This window comes from Rhinoraja longicauda, chromosome 12 (assembly GCF_053455715.1).
Source record: "Rhinoraja longicauda isolate Sanriku21f chromosome 12, sRhiLon1.1, whole genome shotgun sequence".
NCBI lineage: Eukaryota > Metazoa > Chordata > Chondrichthyes > Rajiformes > Arhynchobatidae > Rhinoraja > Rhinoraja longicauda.
Window position 1 is genome coordinate 35605868 of NC_135964.1, and position 26549 is coordinate 35632416.

Consider the following 26549-nt stretch of genomic DNA (forward strand, 5'->3'; position numbering starts at 1 on the left):
TACCCATAATAATTTCACCCGTGTCTGCCTTCAAGGGACCCACATTTGACTTTGCTACTCTTTTTCTCTTAACATATATAGAGAAGCTTTTAATGTCCTTCTTTATATTCTTGGCCAGCTTCCCTTCGTACTTCATCTTTTCAGCCCGCATTGCCCATTTTGTTACCTTCTGTTGTCCTCTAAAAGTTTCCCAATCCTCTGGCTTCCGGCTACTCTTTGCAGGGTTATACATCTTTCCTTTTAGTTTTATTCCATCCCTAACTTCCCTTGTCAGTCACGGTTGGCTCCTACTCCCCCGAGAATCTTTCTTCCTTTTTGGAATGAAATGATCCTGAGTCTTCCGGATTATGCCCAGAAATTCCTGCCATTGCTGTTCCACCGTCAATCCTGGTAGGATCCCTTTCCAGTCTACCTTGGCCAGCTCCTCTCTCATGCCTTCATAGTCCCCTTTGTTCAACTGCAACACTGACACTTCCGATTTAACATTCTCCTTCTCAAATTGCAGATTAAAACTAATCATATTATGATCACTACCTCCAAGTGGTTCCTTTATCTCGAGTTCTCTTTATCAAATCTGGTTCATTGGACAACACTAAATCCAGAATTGCCTTTTCTCTGGTAGGCTCCATTACAAGCTGCTCGAAGAATCCATCTCGGAGGCACTCTACAAACTCTCTTTCTTGGGGTCCAGAACCAACCTGATTTTCCCAGTCTACCTGCATATTGAAATCGCCCATCACCACAGTGGCATTACCTTTTTTACATACCAGTTTTAACTCCTGCTGCATCTTACACCCTACATCCAGGCTACTATTTGGGGGTCTATAGATAATACCAATTAGTGTCTTCTTGCCTTTACAATTCCTCAACTCAATCCACAGTGACTCTACCTCGTCAGTCCCTATGTCTTCCCTCACAAAGGACTGAATTTCATCCCTCACCAGCAGAGCTACCCGACCACCCTCTGCCCACCTGCGTCCTTTCTATAGGGTGTATAACCCTGAATATTAAGTTCCCAGGCCCGATCCTCCTGCAGCCACGTCTCTGTAATCCCCACAATGTCATATCTACCAACCTCTAACTGAGCCTCAAGCTCATCTACTTTACTTCTTACACTTCGTGCATTCATATGGCAATTAAATATTCCAGGATTTCATTGTTTCAGATGTGATAGAATCGGAGGGGCAAGAGGTGGGGGTGTTGCATTGCTTGTCAGGGAGGATATCACAGCAGTGCGTTGGCAGGACAGACTAGAAGGCTCGATTAGGGAGGCTGTTTGGGTGGAACTCAGAAATGAGAAAGGCTTAGCAACACTTATAGGGGTGTATTATAGACCGCCAAATAGGGAACGAGAATTGGAAGAGCAAATATGTAAGGAGATAGCAGATATTAGTAGTAAGTACAGAGTAGTGATTGTGGGTGATTTCAATTTTCCGTACATAGACTGGGAATCACATTCTGTTAAAGGGCTGGAAGGTTTGGAGTTTGTAAAATGTGTGCAGGATAGTTTTTTGCAGCAATACGTAGAGGTACCTACCAGAGAAGGGGCAGTGTTGGACCTCCTGTTAGGAAATGAGACGGGTCAGGTGACGGAGGTATGTGTTGAGGAGCACTTTGGGTCTAGTGATCACAATGCCATTAGTTTCAATATAATTATGGAGGAGGTCAAATCTGGACCAAGGGTTGAGATTTTGGATTGGAGAAAGGCTAATTTTGAGGAGATGAGAAAGGATTTAAAAGGAGTGAAATGGGACATTTTGTTTTATGAAAAGGATATAATAGAGAAATGGAGGATATTTAAAGGTGAAATTTTGAGTACAGAGTCTTTATGTCCCGGTTCGGTGGAAAGGAAAGAATAATAATTTAAAAGAGCCGTGGTTTTCCAGGGAAATTAGACACTTGGTTCGGAAAAAGAGGGACATATACAATAAATATAAGCGGCAGGGAGTAAATGAGGTTCTTGAGGAATATAAAGAATGTAAAAGGAATCTTAAGAAGGAAATTAGAAAAGCGAAAAAAAGATATGAGGTTGCTTTGGCAAGTAATGTAAAAGTAAACCCCAAGGGGTTCTACAGATATGTCAATAGCAAAAGGATAGCGAGGGAATAAATTGGTCCATTAGAGAGTCAGAGTGGACAGCTATGTGCTGAGCCGGAAGAAATGGGGGAGATATTAAACAATTTCTTTTCTTCGGTATTCACCGAGGAGAAGGATATTGAATTATGTGAGGTAAGCGAAACAAGTAGAGTAGTGATGGAAATTATGAGGATCAAAGAAGAGGAGGTACGGACACTTTTGAAAAATATAAAAGTGGATAAGTCTCCAGGTCCTGATAGGATATTCCCTAGGACATTGAGGGAAGTTAGTGCAGAAATAGCAGGGGCTATGACGGAAATATTTCAAACGTCATTAGAAATGGGGATGGTGCCGGAAGATTGGCGCATTGTGCATGTTGTGCCTTTGTTTAAAAAAGGTTCTAAAAGTAAACCTAGCAATTATAGACCTGTTAGTTTGACGTCTGTGGTGGGAAAATTAATGGAAAAGATACTTAGGGACAATATATATAATCACATGGATAAACAAGGCCTGATTAGAAACAGTCAACATGGATTTGTGCCTGGAAGGTCATGTTTGACTAATCTTCTTGAATTTTTTGAAGAGGTTACCAGGGAAATTGATAAGGGCAAGGCTGTGGATGTTGTCCATATGGACTTCAGTAAGGCATTTGACAAGGTTCCACATGGAAGGTTGATTAAGAAGGTTAAATCGTTGGGTATTAATAGTGAGGTTGCAAGATGGATTCAACAATGGCTGAATGGGAGATACCAGAGGGTAATGGTTGACAACTGTATGTCAGGTTGGAGTACCCCAGGGATCTGTGTTGGGTCCACTGTTGTTTGTCATTTACATTAATGATCTGGATGATGGTGTGGCAAATTGGATTAGTAAGTATGCAGATGATACTAAGATATGTGGTGTAGTTAATAATGAAGTAGATTTTCAAAATCTACAGAGAGACTTGGGCCTTTTGGAAGGGTGGGCTGAAAGATGGCAGAAGGAGTTTAATGCTGACAAGTGTGAGGTGCTGCATTTTGGTAGGACAAATCAAAATAGGACGTACAGGTTAAATGGTAGGGAATTGAGGAATGCAGTGGAACAGAGGGATCTGGGAATAACTGTGCATTGTTCCCTGAAGGTGGAATCTCATGTGGATAGGGTGGTGAAGAAAGCGTTTGATATGCTTGCCTTTATAAATCAGAGCATCGAGTATAGAAGTTGGGATGTAATGTTGAAATTGTACAGGGCATTGGTGAGGCCGAATCTGGAGTATGGTGTGCAGTTCTGGTCGCCAAATTATAAAAGGATGTCGACAAAATGGAGAGGGTACAGAGGAGATTTACTAGAATGTTGCCTGGGTTTCAGCACTTAAGCTACAGAGAGAGGTTGAATAGGTTGGGTCTTTATTCTTTGGAGCGTAGAAGGTTGAGGGGGGACTTGATAGAGATTTTTACAATTTTAAGAGGGACGGAGAGTTGACGTGGGTAGGCTTTTCCCTTTGAGAGTGGGGAAGATTCCAACAAGGGGACATAACTTCAGAATTAAGGGACAAAAGTTTAGGGGTAACATGAAGGGTAACTTCTTTACTCAGAGGGTGGTGGCTGTGTGGAATGAGCTTCTGGTGGAAGTGGTGGAGGCAGGCTCGATTTTATTATTTAAAAGTAAATTGGATAGGTATATGGATGGGAGGGGATTGGAGGGTTATGGTCTGAGAGCAGGTAGATGAGACTAGGTCAGAGAAAGTGGTCGGCGTGGACTGGTAGGGCCGAACGGTCCTGTTTCCGTGCTGTAATTGTTATATGGTTATATACAAGACTTTTAAATCCTTACTCATCTCACCCTTCACATCGATCCCTATTACACTTGGCCATACTCTCCTATCCCTTTGTGAGTTTTCTTTCCTGTTAATTCTGGGGTCATTAACTATCCCTTTACTCTCTTTCCTTTTAACTCCATCCTTGACTATCACATTTGACAGCCCCCCCCACTTATTTAGTTCAAAACCACCCGTGTAGCAGTGGCAAACCTGCCCGCCAGAATGCTGGTCCCCCACCTGTTAAGGTGCAATCCGTCCCTTTTGTACAATTGCCCCTTACCCCAAAACAGATCCCAGTGATCGAAGAATCTAGATCCCTGCTCCTTGCACCATTTCCTCAGCCATACATTCAGGTCCTGTATCTCCCTGTTCCTGCTCTCGCCAGCATGAGGAACTGGAAGCAAACCGGAGATAACCATCCTGGAGGTCCTGCTTTTCAGCATTTTTCCAAGCTCTCTAAAGTCACGCTGCAGAATATTCATCCCCTTCTTTCCGACATCGTTTGTGCCAACATGCACTACCACTTCCGGCTGTTCACCTTATAATAATAATAATAATAATGCATTACATTTATATAGCGCTTTTCAAACACTCAGACGCTTTACAGGGATTACTAGAACATAGAGAAGAAAATAAATAGATAAATAAGTAAACGAGCAGAAAAAGGAGACAGAAGGTGAGGTGACGGTCAGTGGTTGAAGGCAGTACTGAACAGGTGAGACTTCAGTGATGTTTTGAATGTGGTGAGTGAGGAGGAGTCTCTGACGGTTTGGGGTAGTGAGTTCCAGAGGGTGGGAGCAGCGATGGAGAAAGCCCTGTTCCCCCAGGATCTGAGTTTGGTCCGGATGGGGGGGGAACAGGACAGGACAGGACCTTCACCCTTGAGGATTTCCTGCACTCTGTCCATGACATCCTGGATCCTGGCACCAGGGAGGCAGCACACCATCCTCGAATCCCGTCTGTTGCCGCAGAAACCCCTGTCCCTACCTCTCACAATGGAGTCTCCTACTACCACGGCGTTGCCTGACGTTGGCCTCTTTGGTTTTGGCTCAACAGCACTTTTTGCTTCGCAAGCCAGTCTGCCGCTCAATGTGGCAACGTCTTATTCCCCGACAGCTTCCAAGTGGGTGAACCTGTTCTCTTTTTTTAAAATATTTTATTTAAGTTTTAACAGAACCCATACGTTATACATTTTACATTCCTTAGTAAACAATAGTCACTGACCTATAACTTCGATTATACACGTATTGTTCTGTATTTTCTCCCCTCCCCCCCACCCCCCAGTTCAAAAGAAGGAAAAAGAAAAAGCAGAAGAAAGAAAGAAAAAGAAGAAGAAAAACCTGGAGTCCCGAGGGAGTCACTTCCGAGTAATTTCTTTTTAAATTCTTGTTAGGTATCAAAGCAATCCTGAATTTAACTACTTCCTATTCTTAATCCTAGCTTTGCCATGAATGGGTTCCACACCTTCAAAAAGAAGTCATATCCATTTCTCAGATTATACGTTGCTTTTTCTAATGGGATACAACTCCGCATTTCTGCATGCCATCTTTCAAATCTTATTTCATTTTGTTCTTTCCATGTGACCGCAACACATTTTTTTGTTATTGCTAATGATATTTTGAGAAATCTTTCCTGATGTTTATCCAATCTTAGCTTTGGTATTATTCCTTTTGTGTCTCCTAGCAAAAACAACCTTGAATCCATTGGTATGATCTTATTCATCATTTGATCTAAAAACTTTTTTAGGTCTTGCCAAAAAGGAATTACCTTCTGACATGCCCATGTAGAGTGTATAAAAGTGCCCACGTCTTGGTTGCATCTAAAACACCTTTCAGATGAGTTTGGTTTAAATTTATTTAATTTTTCCGGGGTTAAATATAGTTGCTGCAAAAAATTATACTGTACTAAGCTGTATCTCACATTAATAGTAGGGTGAACCTGTTCTCAAGAGGCACAACACCCGGGGACCTTACCATTCCATGTTTCATTCCTTTTCTCACTGTCACCCACCTTCTCTCTTCCAGTAGCTTCAGTGTAACAATCTCACTGTAGGACTTGTCGAGGAACGACTCCGTTTCTCGGACGAACCTGAGGTCATCCAGTTGCTTCTCCAGTTCCCCAACACGGTCCTTCAGGAGCTGTATCTGGATACACTTCTCACACTTGCGGCAGCCAGAGGCACCAGCAGTGTCCTTGACCTCCCACATCCTGCAAGCATCACATTGAATCAACTTGCTTGACATTTCCTTCTTTCGTCTCTCTCTCTCCAGCGCTTGGTGTGGCGTCCTCCCGCAGCCAAAGACTCGCAGCCAAAGACTCGCACTTTACTCACAGGGCACTTCCCTCGACAGGGCCACACTCCTTGGGCAAGCCTTGCTTATATCAGATGCTAAATTGACTAATTGTCCAATTTACCAATCTTCCAATCTAATTGTTAAGCCAATCCCCACACTCACTCCTAACCTTCCTTCCTCTGATGAGCTTAAAGGTATGTGCTTTGCCCGGCCTGCACTCAAAGACTGCTAAAGTGCCGTTTGCACCCTTTTTATAGCTTGCTCTACCTGTAACTCACCAAGTCCAGCCAACGGTTGTTCTCGCTGCTGCTTTGCCCGACCTGCACTCAAAGACTGCTAAAGTGCCGTTTGCACCCTTTTTATACCTGCACTACCTGTCTCACCAAGTCCAGCCAACGATCGTTCTCGCTGCTGCTTTGCCCGACCTGTACTCAAAGAAGCTTCAGTAAAGTAGTCTGTCCATTGTTATTTAATGTTATTTAATCCATTATCTACAGCAGCGGTCTCCAAACTGTGGCCTGCGGGCGACATCCGGCCCGCCAGGAGATTTTATTCGGCCCACAGCAAGCACGTTCCGTGCTGCAGGCTCTGTGGTAGCGTGGGAACTTTTTTTTAGCGGCCTATATGAATGGTGGTTTATTGTCATGTGTGCACTGCACAGTGGAATTATTTTAGCGCAGATCACACGTGCACAAGTCAGCACAATATTTTGGTGTCGTTTATAAAAGTCCAAAGTCGGGTCAGGGCGCTGGATGTACTGGAGCGGCTCCCGATCCAGGCGAGCCCCAGGCTGCTGCAGAGCCTGCTCCGTCTCCCTCGACTGGCTCGGCCCGTCGATCGACGTCCCTCTCCTTGCCTGACCGACCGCCTGTGTGTCCTGGGGGAAGAGCCTTCTGCAGCTGACCTTGCAGGCGCAGGAGGCATTACCCCTCTCCTACTGGCCCTTATCATGTCCATCGTCGCCAGCGGCTCCCTCTTCCTCGGTTCTCCGGTCTTCAGGGCCGATCTCGGCGGCTGTTTCGAAACCTACATGCCAGGTAGGCTATCAAGTTGAGGGCTTGTATGCAGCTGCCGACTTAATAATAATTTTAAATTTTAATGATTTCTTAGCGGAGTGCCCACCCGTGAGTCACTGCGACGGTGACAATCATATGGTCACTCCGCCATTACATCATATATTTCTATACTGTCTGCATGCCCACTGGTGGTCACTGTAATTTTTTCTGTTTTGTAAATAATTGTGTACCTACGGTATTCCAATATTTAAAGCTCTTTTTAAAAATTGAATATTATTTATTTCTTGCCATATAAACCTCATTAAATTTATAAAACTGACATTTCTTTATTTTTTCTTATGGCCCGCAAAAATATGCCAAATATATAATGTGGCCCTCATGCTGAAAAGTTTGGAGCCCCCTTATCTACAGCATACAAATCCTGCAAAGAATACTAATATAGGCAGCATAGTAGCACGGCAGGTAGAGTTGCTGCCTCACACCAGACACGGGTTTGACCCTGACCTCAGGTGCTATCTATGTGATGTTTGCACATTCTCCGTGACCACGTGAGGTTCTTCCCACATCCTAAAAGACATCAAGAGTTTGTAGGTTCATTGCCCTCTGTAAAATTGCCCAAAAATGTGTACAAGACGGATGAGAAAGTGGGATAGCAGAACTACTGTGAACGAGTGATCAATGGTCGGCGTGGACTCAGTGGGCTTATGTGTACAAAATGAATGAGAAAGTGGAATAACATAGAACTAGTGTGAACGGTTGATCAATGGTCGACATGGGACTCAGTGGGCTGAAGGGCCTGTTTCTATGCTGTATTTCGAAAATAAACTATGTCATAATATTAGGTCAAGAGTGTATTACAGATGCTCCCCGACTTACGACGCTTCGACTTATGCTATTTCGACTTTGCGATGGTGCAAATGGCAGCGACTCGTAGCGGGCCGCAGCTCGCTTCCGGCCACGTGATCAGGTGTATTAAATGCATTTCGACAGGATATTTTCAGTTTGCGGTGGGTTTCTTGGAAAGTAACCCCATCGTAAGTTGAGGAGCACCTGTATTGTTAAATTGTTCTGGAACAGAACAATTAAATTCTTATTGCAACATTTTAGTAAAACTCACCAACATTTTGTTAGTTTATTGATTTGATTAAAGCTCAGCATTTCATAGCTGAAATACAGCTGCACTGAACATACTGTACTTGTTACAAATTATGATAGATGGTTAAGTTTAACATTAGCTCAATTTTATGACCTGTTAGAAGAGCATTAAGCTATACTAGAGAAAGTAAATGGTTGACAGCGAATTTTAGCAGCATCCAAGACAAGGCCAGGCAGAGAAGATTTTTGTTACAATGGCGGAGATAGGCGATCATGGTGACAGAGAGATGGGACTGGAACTTGGTTCAGAAACTTGAGGTGGTGATAATAATGGCAAATTTAATGGCGAGGTAATGGACCCAAGCAGGAAGAATCATTAACGATATTAGATTATATGGAGACCAGGCTGAGAAGCTGAGTGGTCAACATTTTAGTAAAAAGAGAATCAAAGGAGTAGAAGGTGGACTCCTGGTCACGACACGAGGGGAAAACAGGAGAGAAGTAGCCTCGGTAGTTATAAGAAAGGCAACTGAATAGATGGCAATACAAGGAACTAGAGATAAGCTCATGTCACAGAAGCAGAATTAGGTCATCCTGCCCATCGAGTCGACTCCGTCATTCAATCATGGCTGATCTACCTCGCCCTCTCAACCCAATTCTCTGGCCTTCTCCCCGTAACCTTTAACAATCTAGAATCTGCAAATTTCCGCCTTAAAAATATCCAATGACTTGGCCTCCACAGTCGTCTGTGGCAATGAATTCCACAGATTCACCACCCACTGACTAAAATAATTTCCCCCTCATCTCCTTTCTTAAGGTACGTCCTTATATTTTGAGGCTGTGCCTTCTGATCACAGATTCTCCCACTAGTGGAAACATCCTCTCCACATCCACGCTATTCAGCCTTTCATTATTCGGTAAGTTTCAATGAGGACACCCTCAATTCTTCTAAACTCCAGCGAGAACAGGCCCAGTGCCATTATATGTTTTTCATAAACCTCCTCTGGACGCTCTCCAAATCCAGCACATCCCTCCGTCAGATTTGGGGACTAAAACTGTTCGCAATATTCCCAATGCAATCAGACCAGTGCCTGATAAAGCCTCAGCATTACATCCCTGTTTTTATATTCTAGCCCGCTTAAAATAAATGCTAACATTAAATTTTTCTTCCTTAGTACCAATTCAACTTGCAAATTAACCTTTTGAGAATCCTGCTCTCAAGTCCTGTGCACCTCCAATTTCTGGATCCTGGTTGTATCAAAATGCTGGAATCTCGAGCAAAACACAAACTGCTGACTAGCTCAGCAGGTCAGGCAGCATCTGTGGAGGGAATGGATATCTATTCCCTCCAAAGATCTTGCCTGACCAGCTGAGTTCTTCCAGCAATAGACAATAGGTGCAGGAGTAGGCCATTCAGCCCTTCGAGCCAGCACCGCCATTCAATGCGATCATGGCTGATCACTCTCAATCAGTACCCCGTTCCTGCCTTCTCCCCATACCCCCTCACTCCGCTATCCTTAAGAGCTCTATCCAGCTCTCTCTTGAAAGCATCCAACGAACTGGCCTCCACTGCCTTCTGAGGCAGAGAATTCCACACCTTCACCACTCTCTGACTGAAAAAGTTCTTCCTCATCTCCGTTCTAAATGGCCTACCCCTTATTCTTAAACTGTGGCCCCTTGTTCTGGACTCCCCCAACATTGGGAACATGTTTCCTGCCTCTACTGCGTCCAATCCCCTAATTATCTTATATGTTTCAATAAGATCCCCCCTCATCCTTCTAAATTCCACTGTATACATTTTGTGTTTTAATGGGTGTCAATCTGGAATCCTCTGCACTTGTTCAGTTAAGCTGCAATCTGCAAAGGAGGCCATAACACCACCTGTTTACACTAAAGACAAATTAGGAACAACTTTTATTTTCGATGGAAATCCTAAAACATTGGACATTTCCGACAGAGAAGGACAGTAAACAATGATGATTCTCCAGTGAATAGCTGAGCAGTCATTTCTTCCTATAAACATTCAGACTGGCATCGCATTTTTCATTTCTCTCCATGTTTGTCACAATATGTTCCTATAGTCAAACGAGGATTAAAAACTACCATACTTTGCAAAGTTGCAATAATTTTTTGTTCGTGTTTGTCATTTGCCCAAACACACAAATTCAATATTGGGTGATTTTTGGTCAAAAAGCAATATATATCTGCCGACTGGAGGGGGAGAGAGATAAATAGAAAATAATAATTTATTTCACTCTTTTAAAATGAATGCAGTTTCAGCAACTAAACACGACAGGTATCACATTTATGGCCTCGTTTACAGGTTTCCAAAATGGTCTCATCGCTTTCAACCGATCGCGTACATTTAAAAAAAATAAACTCCACATATCCCAGGAAACCCAACCCAGCATCACGGTTTGGAAATCAAAATAAAACGTTTCATCAACATCGTTTCAGGCAAATGTTCACCTCTGCTAAAATTGTCATTAATAACTTAGTAACCAAAACTTTTGTTTGGCAGACGCTAGCCGTGACTACAAGTACAAACATTTAAAACATGACCGCTCGAGAAGCAGCGGTGGGGAATCTGCTGGGCGGGAGTCGGGAATTGCTGGGAGAGGAGCTTCAGCCGGCCATCGCGACGGCGCCGAGCCGCCACAAAGAGGATCACTTGCGATGTATTTCGTGGGGGCCATCTCAATTAAGTTTCTTCTAAATGCACGTCCGTTAATGAAAAGCCGCACAGCTTTCCCCCAATAGGGGGAGAGAGAGAGATTAAAAAAGACGGGACATGTATTCCACGATCCGGCACAATTCGCGTTTGACTTTTTGTTTCCGTCAGATTACATTTCAATAATTTCCTTTGAAAACAAAACGATTAAATATTGTATTTGTTTTTAAAGAAAAGGAAAAAGCGTTTGCTTTGGGTTCCGGCAGGGGGGGGGGGAGGGGAGATGGAGCCAGACGGTTTGGTGACAAATAGCCCAAAGCATCACCATTTTCGACGGTCTGATCTCGTTGACTGCGAGAGGAGGCGAGGCCGGGTGTTTATTTTTAAAACGCGGCCAACGTTAAGAGTGGCCACTTACCGTCGGGCTGCGTCGAGGCGATCCGCTCACCCTCCATGCGTGGTCCGCGAGCAAGAGCGGGGAGCGGGCGAAGGCGGCCGAGCGTCTCCCTCTTTGGCTGATGGCGCTGTTCTCTGGCTCGCCCACGGACGCCCGATGATGAAGATGATCGGTGCATCCATCAGCATCATGGGCTTTCTCGCGAGGAGACTCTACGCTCTGCAAACCCCATGCGGAAGGAGCAATCAGCCAGATCGGCCGCTACCCTGCGGCGACTGAACAACTCACTTGCTCCATTTTATCCAACCCTAAAGTTCATGCAAAAAGTGCAACAAAAAAAAACCCTTCTTGCCAGAAGGGGAAAAAAAACTGCTTCTAAAAAATAAATATTTTGCTCATGCGTTTCCATGGCAACGGACGAAATTACACTTTCCATGCAGCATTCGGAATAAGATCAGGAATAATTGCAGGTGTATTGATTGCGATAAGAATTTTTAAGTATTAAACATTGCATCGCTGAGACGGGCGACAGACTTTAAGTAATAATTGTTGGTTACCAAAATTCCATATACTACAAAATCAATAGGGTTACAAAATCAAACACGTCTAGCATTTCACTCTTTATAGATACTGCCTAACGTTGGATTTTTGGGGGATTTTCTGATTTTATTTTAGATTCACAATATCTGCTGTTGTATTATATATTTTCCATACCGTAGGAGTCCTCGGGATGATGCTTTTTATATGACCATCAATAACATTCCAGTCAGAAGTCAAGAATGAGAATGTTTGCACCATTTAATTATAGCTTTACATCCTGCTCCCCTTTCACCTACATTCCTTCTAGCTTCACAACTCTTCAATACTTTTGTCTCACACCTTCTGCATTTTCATCTTTGGCTTTTGTCCACCATTCCTATCGAAAACCTCCCTTGCCTGTATCAACCTACTTTTTAGTTTAGTTTAGAGATATGGCATGGAAACATGCCCTTCAGCCCACCGAGTCCACACTGACCCATTCCCATAGTTATCTCACCACACACTAGGGGGCAATTTACAGAGGCTAATTAACCTACAAATCCATTGGTGGTACAAATATCACTGTACCTTGATTGGTGCATGGGACAATAAAAGACCTTTGAAATCCACATGTTTTTAGGATGTGGAAGGAAACAGGACCACATGGAGGAAAGCCATGTGGTCACAGGGAGAACGTGCAAACCACAGACTGCTGGCAGGATCGAACCCGTGTGTCTGGTACTATATGGAAACCGCTCTACCGCTGCATCACTGTGCCTCCACTATTAAATGCCAGGCTTTGTCCTGCTCCTCTTCTCTTCCAACTTTCTTTCTCCCCACCCCACAATCAGTATGAGTAAGCATCCCACCCAACCTGAAACATCACCTATCCAAGTCTCCACAGATGCTGCCTGGCCCAGTTACACTTTGTCTTTTTTGTTTTGCAAAGCAGTTCCTTGTATCTGCTTTTTCACTCCACCGTTTAACCTAAAGGCTTTAATTACCCCCATGTACTGAATTACTGCCATAAACCTCTGCCCCTCAAAACCTTTCTTCAAGTTCTCCCTTTTGACAGTTATAGATGGTCAAATTTTGAGATCTTTATTCAAATTCATTTATTGGGTTATACCCGGTACTTTGTTTTCAATGCTGCAGGTGTTGTAGAAATGCAAACTGTGTTTGCAGATTAATATAGTTGTGGGCACCCTGTGGCAAAGTGATCCATCTTTGTCCTGAACCTTTCCCATGATATAGAGGATCCTTGCAATAAATGTCACGTCCCAGCCATCCAACCCACAAATTCCCACTAGGTGAAGCAACCTTATGAGACATCTTAGTGAATTTCTTTGGAAAATATAGGCATTTTCACTAGCTCCTTTTCATCTATCTGCAGTTAAGTCTTCCAACAAAAAAGTGTCAACAGTAACTTAGATTTGTCTTCATCTGTGGACAGGAACACATGAGACATCTTTCACATTTCAAAAAAGTCAAACTTTAATAATTCAACATCAGATTTGCAGATTCTCCATTCCTGGTTCACCATCTCCTGTGTCTGGTGGGTACATTCATCACCAGAGTACAGCAGCAACATTTCAAACCTCATTATCCAGATACTGGAGCTAAGAAATATATAATTGCACCTCAGAATTGTTGACTCCATTCTTGACTAATCAAGAGATTATACAAAAAGGTCAATCTTCTCTTGCAGATGACAATCTAAATACGCAAAAATTTGCAAGTTAGCTATGGTGTTAAGATAAACAAATAGTTTATTGTAACAAAAATGACCAAAATATATTTTGTGTTGCTTCCTGCAAAATACCACTGACCTCTTGAAATGACCACTGTTAACTCTTCCTAATTCATAACAACAAATCTGGGTTGCAGTCATTATTCTCCATGTGAAAAATTACAGCGTCAAAATGTCCATTGTGTGCAGAGCCATAACTACCATTACAAGATCCTGCGAATTGAGCATTGGAAAATGTGGTATTACAAAATGCTGGAGTAACTCAGCAGGTCAGGCAGCATCTCTGGAGAGAAGGAATGGGTGACATGTCAGAAGGGAAGGTGGGGGGCAGAGCCGTGGGTACCTTTTGATAATACCTGCCCCTTATTGTAATCAGAATGCTGCACTGAGCTAAACCAACAACTCAATAAATCAAAGCCGTGTGATTAATGATAACCAGAGCTTGACTGCATAGACTGGAAATCAATATGAGAGTTTGCTTGGACAAGTAAGTGTGCTTAATGGATTCACAGAATTTAAACATGCAGGGATCTTCTAAACTTTAGAAAGAAAACTGAATATAAGATTGGATACAGAAAAATGTATTAGAGCTCTACAAGAATACAATTTGTTGCCTTAAGTTAATCACATATAAAAAATGGCAGCATGAATAACATTTAACAAAATTATATTAAGTGACACTTCTGTTTTTTGTTTTACAATTTAAACATCATGTTTCTGAAAAAAGGCAAAGAATTAGTGGCTCCGACGCCCAACTTTCATTTGTACAATTTGCACTGTTGAATACTTTAAAAATCCAGTGTCTTTATCAAATACGGTACGGTAGCGCAGCGGTAGAGTTGCTGCTTTACAGCGAATGCAGCGCCGGAGACTCAGGTTCGATCCTGACTACGGGTGCTGCACTGTAAGGAGTTTGTACGTTCTCCCCGTGACCTGCGTGGGTTTTCTCCGAGATCTTCGGTTTCCTCCCACACTCCAAATACGTACAGGTATGTAGGTTAATTGGCTGGGTAAATGTAAAAATTGTCCCTAGTGGGTGTAGGATAGTGTTAATGTGCGGGGATCGCTGGGCGGCACGGACTTGGTGGGCCGAAAAGGCCTGTTTCCGGCTGTATATATATGATATGATATGATATGATATGAAATACCTCAATATTCGGGACTGATGAGCTTGAAGGGAAGATTTACTTCCTCTCAAAAGATGCAAAGGGTCATGGTTTAAACTTCATTATTGTTCTCCATTGCAGAAGTGAGCATTTTTTGTTTCTCTAAACAGCATTCTCAATGGCCTCTAAGTGACATGAAGAATTTAGTATCAACACCATGGAAAATATAATACTTGTAAACAATTGGGTTCAGACTGTCCCAAACTCATTTTACACAGGGTTTTCACAAAATACGTTCTCTTATTAATTCAGGATGAAGTCAGTTGAAAACTTCAAATATTAAACAACTGCAAGACCTTCCTCTCCCTCTCTAATTCACATCTTTTGCATTGTTTTTTGATTGCACATTATTTTGTCAAGGCATACAAAATAGACCACATTATCAAAATTAGTTGTGTTGCGTGAGCAGTTAAGATCATCTTTACAATAATGGAATATTCTATGGTGAGGGAAGAAAGAACATTTTTGTTGAGGTGCATCATGAACTTAAAAAAGAAAAACATACAACTAAAAGCACAAATCTTCATACCAGCATCACAAAGTAATAACTTTAGAAAATAACTTTAGAAATAGTCTCTCCCTGCAAGTAAATTTCAGCAATAATTCACAGCACGGTTACCTCAAACATTTCATTCCATTTTATTGTTCAGTTTGTGCGAGTGCTTTTACTACCTGCTCTGCTATAATTTCTCCCCCCCTCCCATTTTTTGCTATTTTGCAATTCATCCTTTTGACTATTGCATGAATGCAACCTTTGACAATCACATAAAATCACATAAAAATAAAATTATAGCATTAAAGCACAACTTTACATATTGGGGGAGCTCTCAGCTAAACTCAGAGGCTTTTAAAAAAATAACAGAAATAATTAGGTATGCTTTCAAGGATTTTATTCTTTCAAATAATTGTTATCCCCCCAAACTTATACTTCATTTTTCATTCTCAGTATCTGCCACACTTCAGATAATCAGAGGATGTTTGTGTCTCCACTGAATTTTTCTTGGGGATCAGTGCTGCGAGAAGTACTGATTTTGTCATTCTGTTTCTCTGACAGTTTCTTATAACACAAACCAAAATACTAAGGAAGCTGTTTCTTGTAATAACCCGGCAGGGACTTCCTGAGGTCATGCCTTATGCTGCGTATGGAACTATTTATAGCAGCCACACATGCTTTCCAGTCACGTCCATTCTCACGCAAGTCAAACACTGGATAGACTTCTTCAAGAAATTCTGTCAACACAACAGAAATATGTTATAAACACTGAGATACATTTGCCACAACAATAGTTATTGCATGCGATATCCAATCACGATTCAGTTCCCTTAATGTTTAGGCTGAATGGGAGAAAATACTTAGCCTGACTGGTCCTGGTTGTATTCAACTCATATTTTGGAACAATATATATGATGACATTTGATGAGAGGACAGAACACCACAGGAGATCCTTCTTCTCTGTGGCTCTCAAACTTTACAATTCCTCCCCCTTCTGTCGTGGGTAGACTGAGACTGCGACTGACTCCGCTATCCCTCCCCCCACCTCAATCTTTGCACATCCCCAAGCCTTTCCACTCGTCACTTTAATTTCACGTTTCACATATTTTATGTTTTTTATGACTGTTGGCAGATCAATTTCCTTCATGGGACAAATAAAGTTCTATTGTATCGTATAAAGCTGCTTGATACATCTAGTATTGAACAAGTCAGGAGAACTTAATGGTCATGTGTACGACAAGGGAACACTGAAATTCTTACTCAATCCTCAGTTAGAAAACATCTTCAACTCCCCTCCCCTCCTTGCTCAAATTGGAAAATTGCCAACTGTAATAGCTACAAATGGCTCCCAATGATGGTCTTTCAGCTCATCAAAGGCACAAGTCCAGACTAAGTAATTGGAAGTGCAGGTAGTTGAACATTATTCCATTTATTCAAGAGAGAGTCTTTTACTATATGTCCCAAAATAGAACAATGAAATTCTTGCTTGCAGCAGTACAACAGCTATGTAAACATATTACTCTGTAAAATCCATTATAAACAAAAAAGTTCAGTATATATTAAAAAAAAGACAATAGTAGTAAAAGGTCAAAAATAACATCCCCAAGTCTGTATTGTTTGGATCCTATTTGGCAGTTGTAGTGTTTAATAGCCTGATGGTTATAGTGAATAAGTTGCTTCTGAACCTGGATGTTAGTTTTCAGGCTCCTATACCTGCCTCCCGATGGCAGGAGTGAAATGAGAGCATGGAGGGTGGTGTGGGTCACTGATGATGCCTTTTTGAGGCAGTGACTCTTGTAGATCCCTTCGATGGTGGGGAGGTCAGTAGCCATGATGGACTGCGCAGTGTTCACCACTTTTTGCAATCTTCTTTGTTCATGGGCATTTGAGTTACCGAACCAGGCTGTGATGCAACCGGTCATATGCTCTCTACTGTACACCTGTAGAAGTTCAAGAGAGTATTCGTTGACATACAAAATCTCCTCAATCTTCTAAGGAAGTTGAGACATTAATGGGCTTTCTTTATGATTGTATCAATGTGCTGGCTCCAGGACAGATCTTCAGAAATATGCACATCTAGGAATTTGAAGCTTTTGATTCTCTCCACCACCAATGTCAATGAAGACAGGTTTGTGGATCCTCTTTCAAAGTTCACAATCAGTTCTTTGGTCTCAATGATGTTGAGAGCAAGTTTGTTGTTCTGGCACCTCACATTTAGTCAGTCGATTGATCTCCCTCCTATACTCTGACTCATTCTCATTTATAATTCATCCAATAATAGTGGTGTCATTGGCCAACTTGAAGGTGAGTTTGAACTGTATCCAGCTACACAGTCAGCCGCGAGTCAAGAGTGAGTAGAGCTTTTTGGAACTGAATCAAATCAAGCCAAATCAAATTTTAACACAAGTCAAATCTATTAAATAAATGTTGTCAAAAATTTGTTAAGAATTCTTATATCCTAATGGTTACTCAGACAGCTGATGACAATAGTTGCTGAACACAAACATTTGCCTATGGCTCAGTGACATCAGGAAAGGAGAAATCTTATTTCCACTCATAACTTGAAATCAAAACCTGTGGCAGTATCCTATTTTAGACAAGATATCAAAGCCATGTATGGAAGAAATATGTAAAAATATAATGGAGAAGAAGCTGCTGTTATGAGGACAGACCAACAAACTTTTCTCTAAAATAAAATTATCAGTAAAGGTAATTTGGAAAAATCAAGTTTTCACAGATCAAAAAGTCATTAACTAGATTGCATGAATTCATACGATACCAAAGTATTTAACAAAAAATAATTGAAACGAGAACCATTGACAGCATAGAAAATGCCATGCCAGAATCAACACTACAAATGGATGAATAATGAAAAAACAAAAAGGCAAGAGGACAGGGTGGCTGTAGGATGGGACAATGTAGAGCTTAAACACTGCTAAGGCAAATAGTTTTCCCTATTATAAACTACCAGGGTCTAAAAAATCTGTGCACAGCAGAAAGTTCACGTACACGCTTGATAAAATTCAATTGGAAAGCATAACATGTAGTTTATTACAAGCTCCACAAAGTCTGAGATTTTTCCTCTGGATCCTCCATGCATCTGAAAGGCTAATGGACAGTCACCTGGACCCAGGGCCGTCTTAACGCATGGGCCTGATGGGCACTTGCCCGGGGCCCCACGAGCTTATATGTTTAATTTTATCGACCATTTACATTTTTATTCCTGTGAGTAGTTGTCGTAGGGGCCCCAGTACACTGCTTTGCCCGGGGCCCATAATGCTGTAATGACGGCCCTGCCTGGACCTACACAAGGGCATTCAATGGTGCACAGCACATTGGTGCACACACACAGGCTGATATTTGCCTGATTTTTAAGACTGTTTCTAAGATGGTGCAGCCGCAGACTTTCACACCAGGACTTGAAACTTTATAAAATAATCAGGATGATGTACTCCAGATCCAAAGTAGTGTAAATGTAAATAAGATCTTGAATGTATAACTACCATCTCTGCGCATGTAATATCAAAGATAAACAAATCTTTTCTCCCACCTTTGTTTTGAATACACTTTACGATTTTATCACAGTCATGTTAAAAATTGCATTCAAAACATCCGGTTTAAAATTAAGGATATTTTGAGAACTGTTAGAATATGAAAGCAACGCAATATTTTGCATGGGTACAATATTTGCTGTCTACAGGACATTTTATTTGATCCAAAATGATCATAATTCAGGCAGAATTAACAAACTCAATTCATGCTTACCAAATTTAGGAGGTGCTTAGTTGTAGAATTATTTAAAAGTTTTACCATCAGATGAAACAACTAATCATTCAATAATGTGCAGAAGCTGTACGTATTAGCACTCTAAAAAGGCACCAACAGAAATTAAACTTGTTTATAATTATTCAAGACAGAAGGATGAGAGGGGATCTTATAGAGACATATAGAATTATATAAGGACTGGACAAGCTAGATGCAGGAAAAATGTTCTCAACGTTGGGCGAATTCAGAACCAGGGGCCACATCTAAGAATAAAGGGGAGGCCATTTAAAACTGAGGTGAGGAGCTTTTTCACCCAGAGAGTTGTGAATTTGTGGAATTCTCTGCCACAGAGGACAGTGGAGGCTAAATCACTGGATGGATTTAAGAAAGACTTAGATAGAGCTCCAGGGGCTAGTGGAATCAAGGGATACCGGGAGAAGGCAGGCACGGGTTATTGATTGTGGATGATCAGCCATGATCACAATGAATGGCGGTGCTGGCTCGAAGGGCCGAGTGGCCTCCTCCTGCACCTATTTTCTATGTTTCTATGTAATAATGACAATGCCATAGTCCCTTCTGGTCAAAGCTTTAGGTGCATTGAAATGTAAATGCAATTTGTATAAAATATCCCAAATATGGTCTCAACTGTCTGAAATAAACCTCATTTAACTAATCAACTGCAGGTTCTCAAGAAACAAGCTTCAGAGAGAACAAATAAACTCATGGAGGTAGGATGGCGACAAGGGTCAGGCACGTACCTGATCTACTGAATATTTTTCATGAGTAAAAGCTATTGACTCGCTCCTACATTTTTTTGCACCCCAGTAAAGGTGGTTTCATTCTTCATTCAATGAACTCATAAAGCTAGATTTTATAAAACAACATGATTAAAACAAAATCTGAATTTAATAATGGAAAGTAATTGCCAAAATATGATAGAAGCCGTTCTTAGTGTCACATGACCTTGAAAGATAACATTTTCCAAATGTCAAGACCAAAACCTCTGATGAACAGTCTGATCCTTTCAGGACTCAAATCATCTGTGAAAGCATCTAATATAAAATGTTCTTAGATCCAAAGAGATTCCTGTTTCCTTGGATGGCTAGCTTTACAAGTCTTCAATGGACCAAAACCCAAGTTTTAAAAAATTAAACCTGTTCTACAATCGAAACATGTGTTTTCAAATGTGATTTTGGATCAACTGCATTTTCTCACATATGCAACTTTTATTTCTGCATTTGTAAGATTCACATTTATTGAGGATGTAATACAAAATACATTTTATTTTAAAGAGAAATTCATGGACAAACTTATTATGCATCCAACCCCACCCCTAAAGGTCAATGTCAAACTATAAAATCTAAAAGGCACAGTCACTTAGGCCCAATGCAATGGTTCTTTTTAACTTAGCTGGGGAATAAATGATTCCTAAGTCTATCAGAAGGGTCTCGACCCGAAACGTCACCCATTCCCTCTCTCCTAGATGCTGCCTAACCTGCTGAGTTACTCCAGTATTTTGTGATACCTCCGATTTGTACCAGCATCTGCAGTTATTTTCCTACCCAAGTCTATCATGGTTGATTTTTTTAAAATTACGAACAAGAATCTTGTTCATGTATAGGAATGTGACCTCAGAGCCAGTAAATTACCACTTAACTAATTTCACTCTATATTAAGTATTCATTGATAACATTCATTTAACATTTGATTTTTCTTAATGATTTTTCTCTTTCAAAGCACAAGGCAGATTTGGGTGCAAATATAAAAATATACTGTTTTGTGCAAAAGTAGTTTAATTAATTTCATTTGTTTGATCTTTTAAAAGAAATCTACTTATATTATTTCTCCACCTCTGGAAGATATTACCAGGGGATGCCGCACGATGGCTGCCTTGCCTACAGTCTGTCTGTCCTTTTCAAACTCTTTTTTATATTTTTGGTAGGTTTTAAAAGTTGGTGTAAATGTTCTCTGATTTGTTTTATGTGGGGGTGGGGAGGGGGTCAGGGGCAACTTTTTTTCAATCTCTTACCTTGCGAGGATGTGATTGCTTTCCGGATCGTATCTCCTGTCGCTCTACGGCCTAACATCATGGAGCTGGAGGCCTTGCCTGGGACTGATTTTAAGTCCCCTCCGGGCACGGACTTACCATCTGAGCGTGCGATCCCTTGGCTCAACGCTCCAACATGGCCTTTAACATCGCGGAGCTCGCAGTCTTGGGTTGAGACCGGTCGGGAGCTCCAAAAGCTGCACGACGTTTGATAGCCCCGACCCAGGGTCCGATCGCCTGGCACGGGGGAGTTGAAATCCCCTCCCCCCATGCAGGAGCTAGATTGCCCCGATGAGGAAGACCCACCGCCGGCTATGGAAGTCAAGATCGTCCCGTCAACGGAAAGTTAGAGGCCCCCGATCGCTGGAGGACAGAGGGAGAGATTTACTTTTTTTCGCCTTCCATCAGTGAGGAATGTGGAGGAGTCACTGCAGTGGATGTTCATGTTGAAATGTATTTTGTGTGTCCTGTTGCTTTTTATTGTTATGACTGTATGGCAAATGAAGTTCCTCGTATGCTGCAACACATACTTGGCTAATAAAGTATTATTGTGATTGTGATATCAAGTGCTTTTACAGAAAAATTGAGAGAGCTTGGGTTCACTCCAAATGAGAGTGGAAAGAAAATAATCCCATAAAGCATCTTAGTGTAACAACACAAGTAGATAAGATTGGTAAAGAATGCATATGCTTGTTTTCAATTGGTCAGGAATCAGAGTCGTGTTGCAGCTTCATAAAGCTTTGGTTAGGTCGTATTTGGCGTACACTTCTTGTTGCCCCATTGCAGAAAAGATGTGGAGGCTTTGGAGAGTGTGCAGAAGAAGTTTACCAGTATTATGCCTGAATCATAAAATATTAGCTTCAAGGAGAGGTTGGAAAAGTTTGAATTATTTTCTCTAGAGCGCTAGAGGCTGAGGGGTGACCTGATAGAAGTATATAAAATTATGAGAGGCAGAGATAGGGTAGATAGTCAGAAGATTGGTTTGTGCTAGAATGCACTGCCAGTGGTGGTAGTGGAAGCTGAAACAATGGTGAAATCTAAAAAGGCTTTTAGCCAAGCACATAAATATGCAGGGAATGGAGGGACATTGAATCACAATTGGGCAGAGGAGACTAGTTTAACTTAACATCATGTTTAGTGCAACATTATGGGTCGAAGGGTCTGTTTCTGTGCTGTAATGTTCTATGTTCTACGTTTATCTTTCTGGCTCATTCAAATCTTCCAATTAGTTATAAACTGGCAGCAAAAAAATTCTCTTGACATTTGGAAAATGGAAACAAATGAAAAATAGAATGCAAAGGAAAAAATTTCCCGCAATCTATGTGATTCAAGTGCTCATCCAGATACTTCTTAAATGCTATCAGTGACTTGCTTCAACCACTCTCTGTGTAAAGAAGGTCCCCATCAGATCTCCTTTAAATCTCTTACAAATAAACATTAATATATGGCCTCTAGTTTTACAGGGGAAAACTTTCCTGCAGCCTATCCTATCTATACTGCTCATAGGTTTATATACTACAATCATGTCTCCTTCAGTGAAAACAGACCTAACCTAGCCTGGCAAATGCCAGAGAACCGCTAACCAACTGCAACACAAGTTGATGGGACAAGCAATGGAAAACAAAACCTTAAATGGAAAGGAACTCCAAATATTTTGAATTTCGTAATATTTTGTATTTGATACAGATATGTCAGTAACTAAGCACAATCAATACTGCCATCGCTTTTTACAGACCTCCATAGAAAATTTAAATCATATTGATTAAATACCTCGAATAGCACCGATTTTGTTTCTGTCTAAAGGAGTAATGCCCCGATCAAAATTTCCATACACATTGCTTCTGACCAGCACCTCCTCAGGAAACAGATGTCGAACTAGACATCGGGCTGCCAGCTCTGGTCTTGTTTTTTGCTTTGAAACGTACATCGCAGAGTATGGGACTTGGACTTGTCGAGCTGGATTACCAAGAGTTTCTAGTGAGGAAAAATTGTTAAAGTTACGGTTAAAAAATCACCCACACAAACGTGTAATTACTTACCTATATTGATCACACAAAGTATAATGACTAATGCAGCCACTTTAAATTTCTTAACAGCTCATTTGTAAATTGAACGCGTCTTGTTAAAGCACAAGGAATAAATGAGTTAAACTCGTTATTTATTTGTTCTTAATGATTTGAAATTGGTCAAGGAGAATGTTAGAGTCATAGAGTGATACAGTGTGGAAACAGGCTCTTTGGCCCAACTTGCCCATACCGGCCAACAATGTCCCAGCCACACTAGTCCCACCTGCGTTTGGTCCATATCACTCCAAACCTGTCCTATCCATGTAACTGTCTATCAACATGTGGACTATATGCCTGCTTTATTCACTTCAGTGGGTGAATGGCAAGCAACATCTCCAAACTACAACTTGAACAAGCATAAAGTAACTATGGTTCTTCAGTGGAGGACACAGGCAAAATAACTTTCCATTTGTTCAATAGATTATCTCCAATTCAATAAACCGTGCGTTTGAAATGAGGTGCAGCACTTCAGCGAAAAAGATTTTGAATTACTGGGATGCTAAACGGTAATTGCTCGATGTTCCTGGACAGCTAAACTCTCTACACTGATATTTGTTAATGTCACAGTAATTTGAATTATTTTTAGCAAATGACCCACCGCCCAGAAAAAAAGGTGTATTTATCAGAGATAGAGTTCCTTCTGCATTTTGTGTTTTGCTTAAGATTGCAACATCTGCAGTTTCTTGCATCTGCATTTATTGCTCATCTGTCTTCTATTCATGCCAAGACATTACCACTGCTGCATGACCACTTATTTCAAACAGCTATTCATTATGAGGTATATTAACAAGTGTCATTTGGAAATCCAGATTTGCATCTGCTCATTCCACTTTACCTCCATTCTTAGTCTTATCCTGAAAAAACTCCAATTGATTTATTGAATGTTAGTATTCTTGAACCTTCTGATGAGCAGCAAATGGGTTAGATATTTGGAGAGATGAAAATAGAAGATGAAAATGCTATTTATTTGTATTTCAAGGGCTCAACCGCAATACACACACTTTGAAGGGCCTTTTTTGTGATGTTGGAATCACAGGCAAGGCCTGCAGTTATTGTCCACCCTTTTGGAAGTGTTGGTGGTGACCCCTGCTGCAGTTTTTCCAATGAAAATGTTGTCGGGTTGGTAGTTTTAGGGATTAGGGCCTACGATGATGAAGAAACACAGATCCATTTTCTAATCAGGATGGTGTGCAATTTGGAGGTGAACCCCAACGGGTAGTACACCATTGCCCTTGTCTCTCCTGATCGTTGAGATTATGGATTCAGGAGGAGCTGAAGTGGGCAAGCACAGCATTTTTTATACCATTGTACAGTATAAATCTTCATAGTCATCCAGAGTTGAAGATGCTCCCACTACAGTTCTCTGGTTCTAAGGTGTATGATCAATGTTATGCAGAATCTGCCACATGTGAGACATATAGAGCTCAACAGGCCAGGTAGATGGATTGCTTGGAATCTTGCATGCACCTTCTAATTACTCCTGACTTCCTAAGTAGACAGACTGACACTGTCTGGAGCCTTTCCAGATGCTTCATTGACCGTCTGAGTGATCTTGGATCAGGGACTACCGGGTCAACAGGAATGTTACATGTTTTTTTTTTAGAATTTTTAGGAAATCATTGAAGTAATTCTCTGTCCTTTTGGAAATCTCTTGCTGTGATGGGGCTTAATATAAAGGAGATGTTGTTAGATGTTATGGGACGCATTAGGGTTGATAAATCCGCAGACAGATATATCCCAGATTGAAATGTGAACGAGAAAGGAGGTAGCTGGGGCCTTGATGGAGATTCGTGTTTTTTTTGAATTACTGGTGAGCTGCGTGGTGCCTGCAAGGTAGTTAATTTACCTTGGGAAAGGAGGGATAAGCCAACAACTTCAGTGTGGGTAGACACAAAATGCTGGAGTAACTCAGCGGCACAGGCAGAGAAGGAATGGGTGACGTTTTGGGTCGAGATCCTTCTTCAGACTGATGTTAGGGGAGTGGGCGGGACAGAAATAGAATATAGTTGGAAACAGTAAGACAGGTGGGAGAACAGGGAAGGGGGAGGGGATGGAGAGAGAGGGAAAGCAAGGGCTATTTGAAGTGAGAGAAGTCAGTTCATACCGCTGGGGTGTAAGCTACCCAAGCGAAATATGAGGTGCTGTTTCTCCAATTTGCGCCAGGCCTCACTCTGACAATGGAGGTGGCCCAGGACAGAAAGATCAGATTGGGAATGGGAGGGGGAATTAAAGTGATGAGCAACCGCGAGATCATGTAGGTTAAGGCGGACTGAGCAGAGGTGTTCAGCGAAACGATCGCCGAGCCTGCGCTTGGTCTTGACGATGTACAGGAGTTGATAACTGGACCTCAGTGTGGTCTACTTTACATCGGTGATAGGGAGATTATTGGAGAAAATGTTAAGGAATATGATATCTGTACATTTGGAAAGGCTGATCAGAGATAATCAATGTGGCCTTGTGCAGAAAAAATTCTGCCCGTGTTAATTTGATTACGTTTTTTGAGGAGATAACGCACTAGAATGATGTAGATAGGCTGGTGGTCATTGACTTAATGGACTTCAGTAAGGCGTTTGACAAGTTCCTGGGTGGCATGATGGTCCAGCTGGTTAAAGCACATGGGATCCAAGTTGAGCTGGCTAATTGGACCCAAAATTGGCTTGGTGTTAGAAGGCAGAAGATAATGGTGGAAATATGCTTTTCTGAATGGAAGTCCATGACCTGTGGCTTCCCTCATGGATCAGTGGCAGGACCCTTGTTGTTTGTGATGTACATTAATGACTTGGGTACAAATGTAGGAGAAATGATTAGTAAATTTTAAGATGACACAAATGATCAGATAGAAAGTCGGATGGCGTGTTGACAGATGGAATTTATTCCTGAAAAGTGTGAGATGAAGAATTTTGGGAAATCAAATGGGGACACAGTATGCACAGTAAATGGACTAGTGCTGAGCAATGCTGATGGACAGAGGGAACTTGGGGTTCGTCTAAAGTTTCCCAAAAGTGGTAAAAACAAGCAGAAGAGGTGAATGCTTTCCTTTATAAATAATCAGGGCATAGAATATTAAAATTGGGATGTTATATTTTAACTTTACAAAACACTGGCTAGACCTCAGAGTATTGTGTGCAGTTCTGGTTGCCACAGTGTAGGAAGGATGTGGTTGCATTGGAGAGTGGGCAGAGAGGATTCATCAGGAAGTTGCCTGGATTGTAGGGCTTTAGTTACAGGGAGAGATTGGATATGGTGGGTTTGTTTTCTAATGCAATTCTTTGCTTAGCCAGCCCCATGATAGTGGTGCTGCTAAATGCCAGCAATCTTCTTGAACTCCTCCCTCACTGGAACCAACATCAGAAACAGGAAGTTCTTGCACACAGATTGTTGGATTCATGTAAACAC

The 26549-nt window shown here is 41.5% G+C and overlaps 2 protein-coding genes across 8 annotated transcripts in view; both read right to left on the reverse strand.

Moving 5' to 3' along the window:
- LOC144598559 (uncharacterized) overlaps positions 1-11633 on the reverse strand; it is a 98706-nt gene extending 87073 nt beyond the window's left edge. For both annotated transcript variants that reach the window (XM_078408739.1, XM_078408738.1), the window contains exon 1: positions 11369-11633. In XM_078408739.1, coding sequence (XP_078264865.1) covers positions 11369-11525 — 157 coding nt within the window. In that variant the 5' untranslated portion in view covers positions 11526-11633. The remainder of the gene's footprint in view (positions 1-11368) is intronic.
- A 1753-nt stretch (positions 11634-13386) lies between these two features.
- The window catches only part of LOC144598906 (uncharacterized), a 39997-nt gene continuing 26834 nt past the window's right edge, over positions 13387-26549 (reverse strand). For 4 of the 6 annotated variants that reach the window (XM_078409477.1, XM_078409475.1, XM_078409476.1 and 1 more), the window contains 2 exons: positions 22858-23061; positions 13387-16012 (listed from right to left, as the gene is read on the reverse strand). In XM_078409477.1, coding sequence (XP_078265603.1) covers positions 15861-16012; positions 22858-23061 — 356 coding nt within the window. In that variant the 3' untranslated portion in view covers positions 13387-15860. The remainder of the gene's footprint in view (positions 16013-22857; positions 23062-26549) is intronic. The other 2 variants (XR_013547929.1, XR_013547928.1) reach the window with 2 other exon arrangements.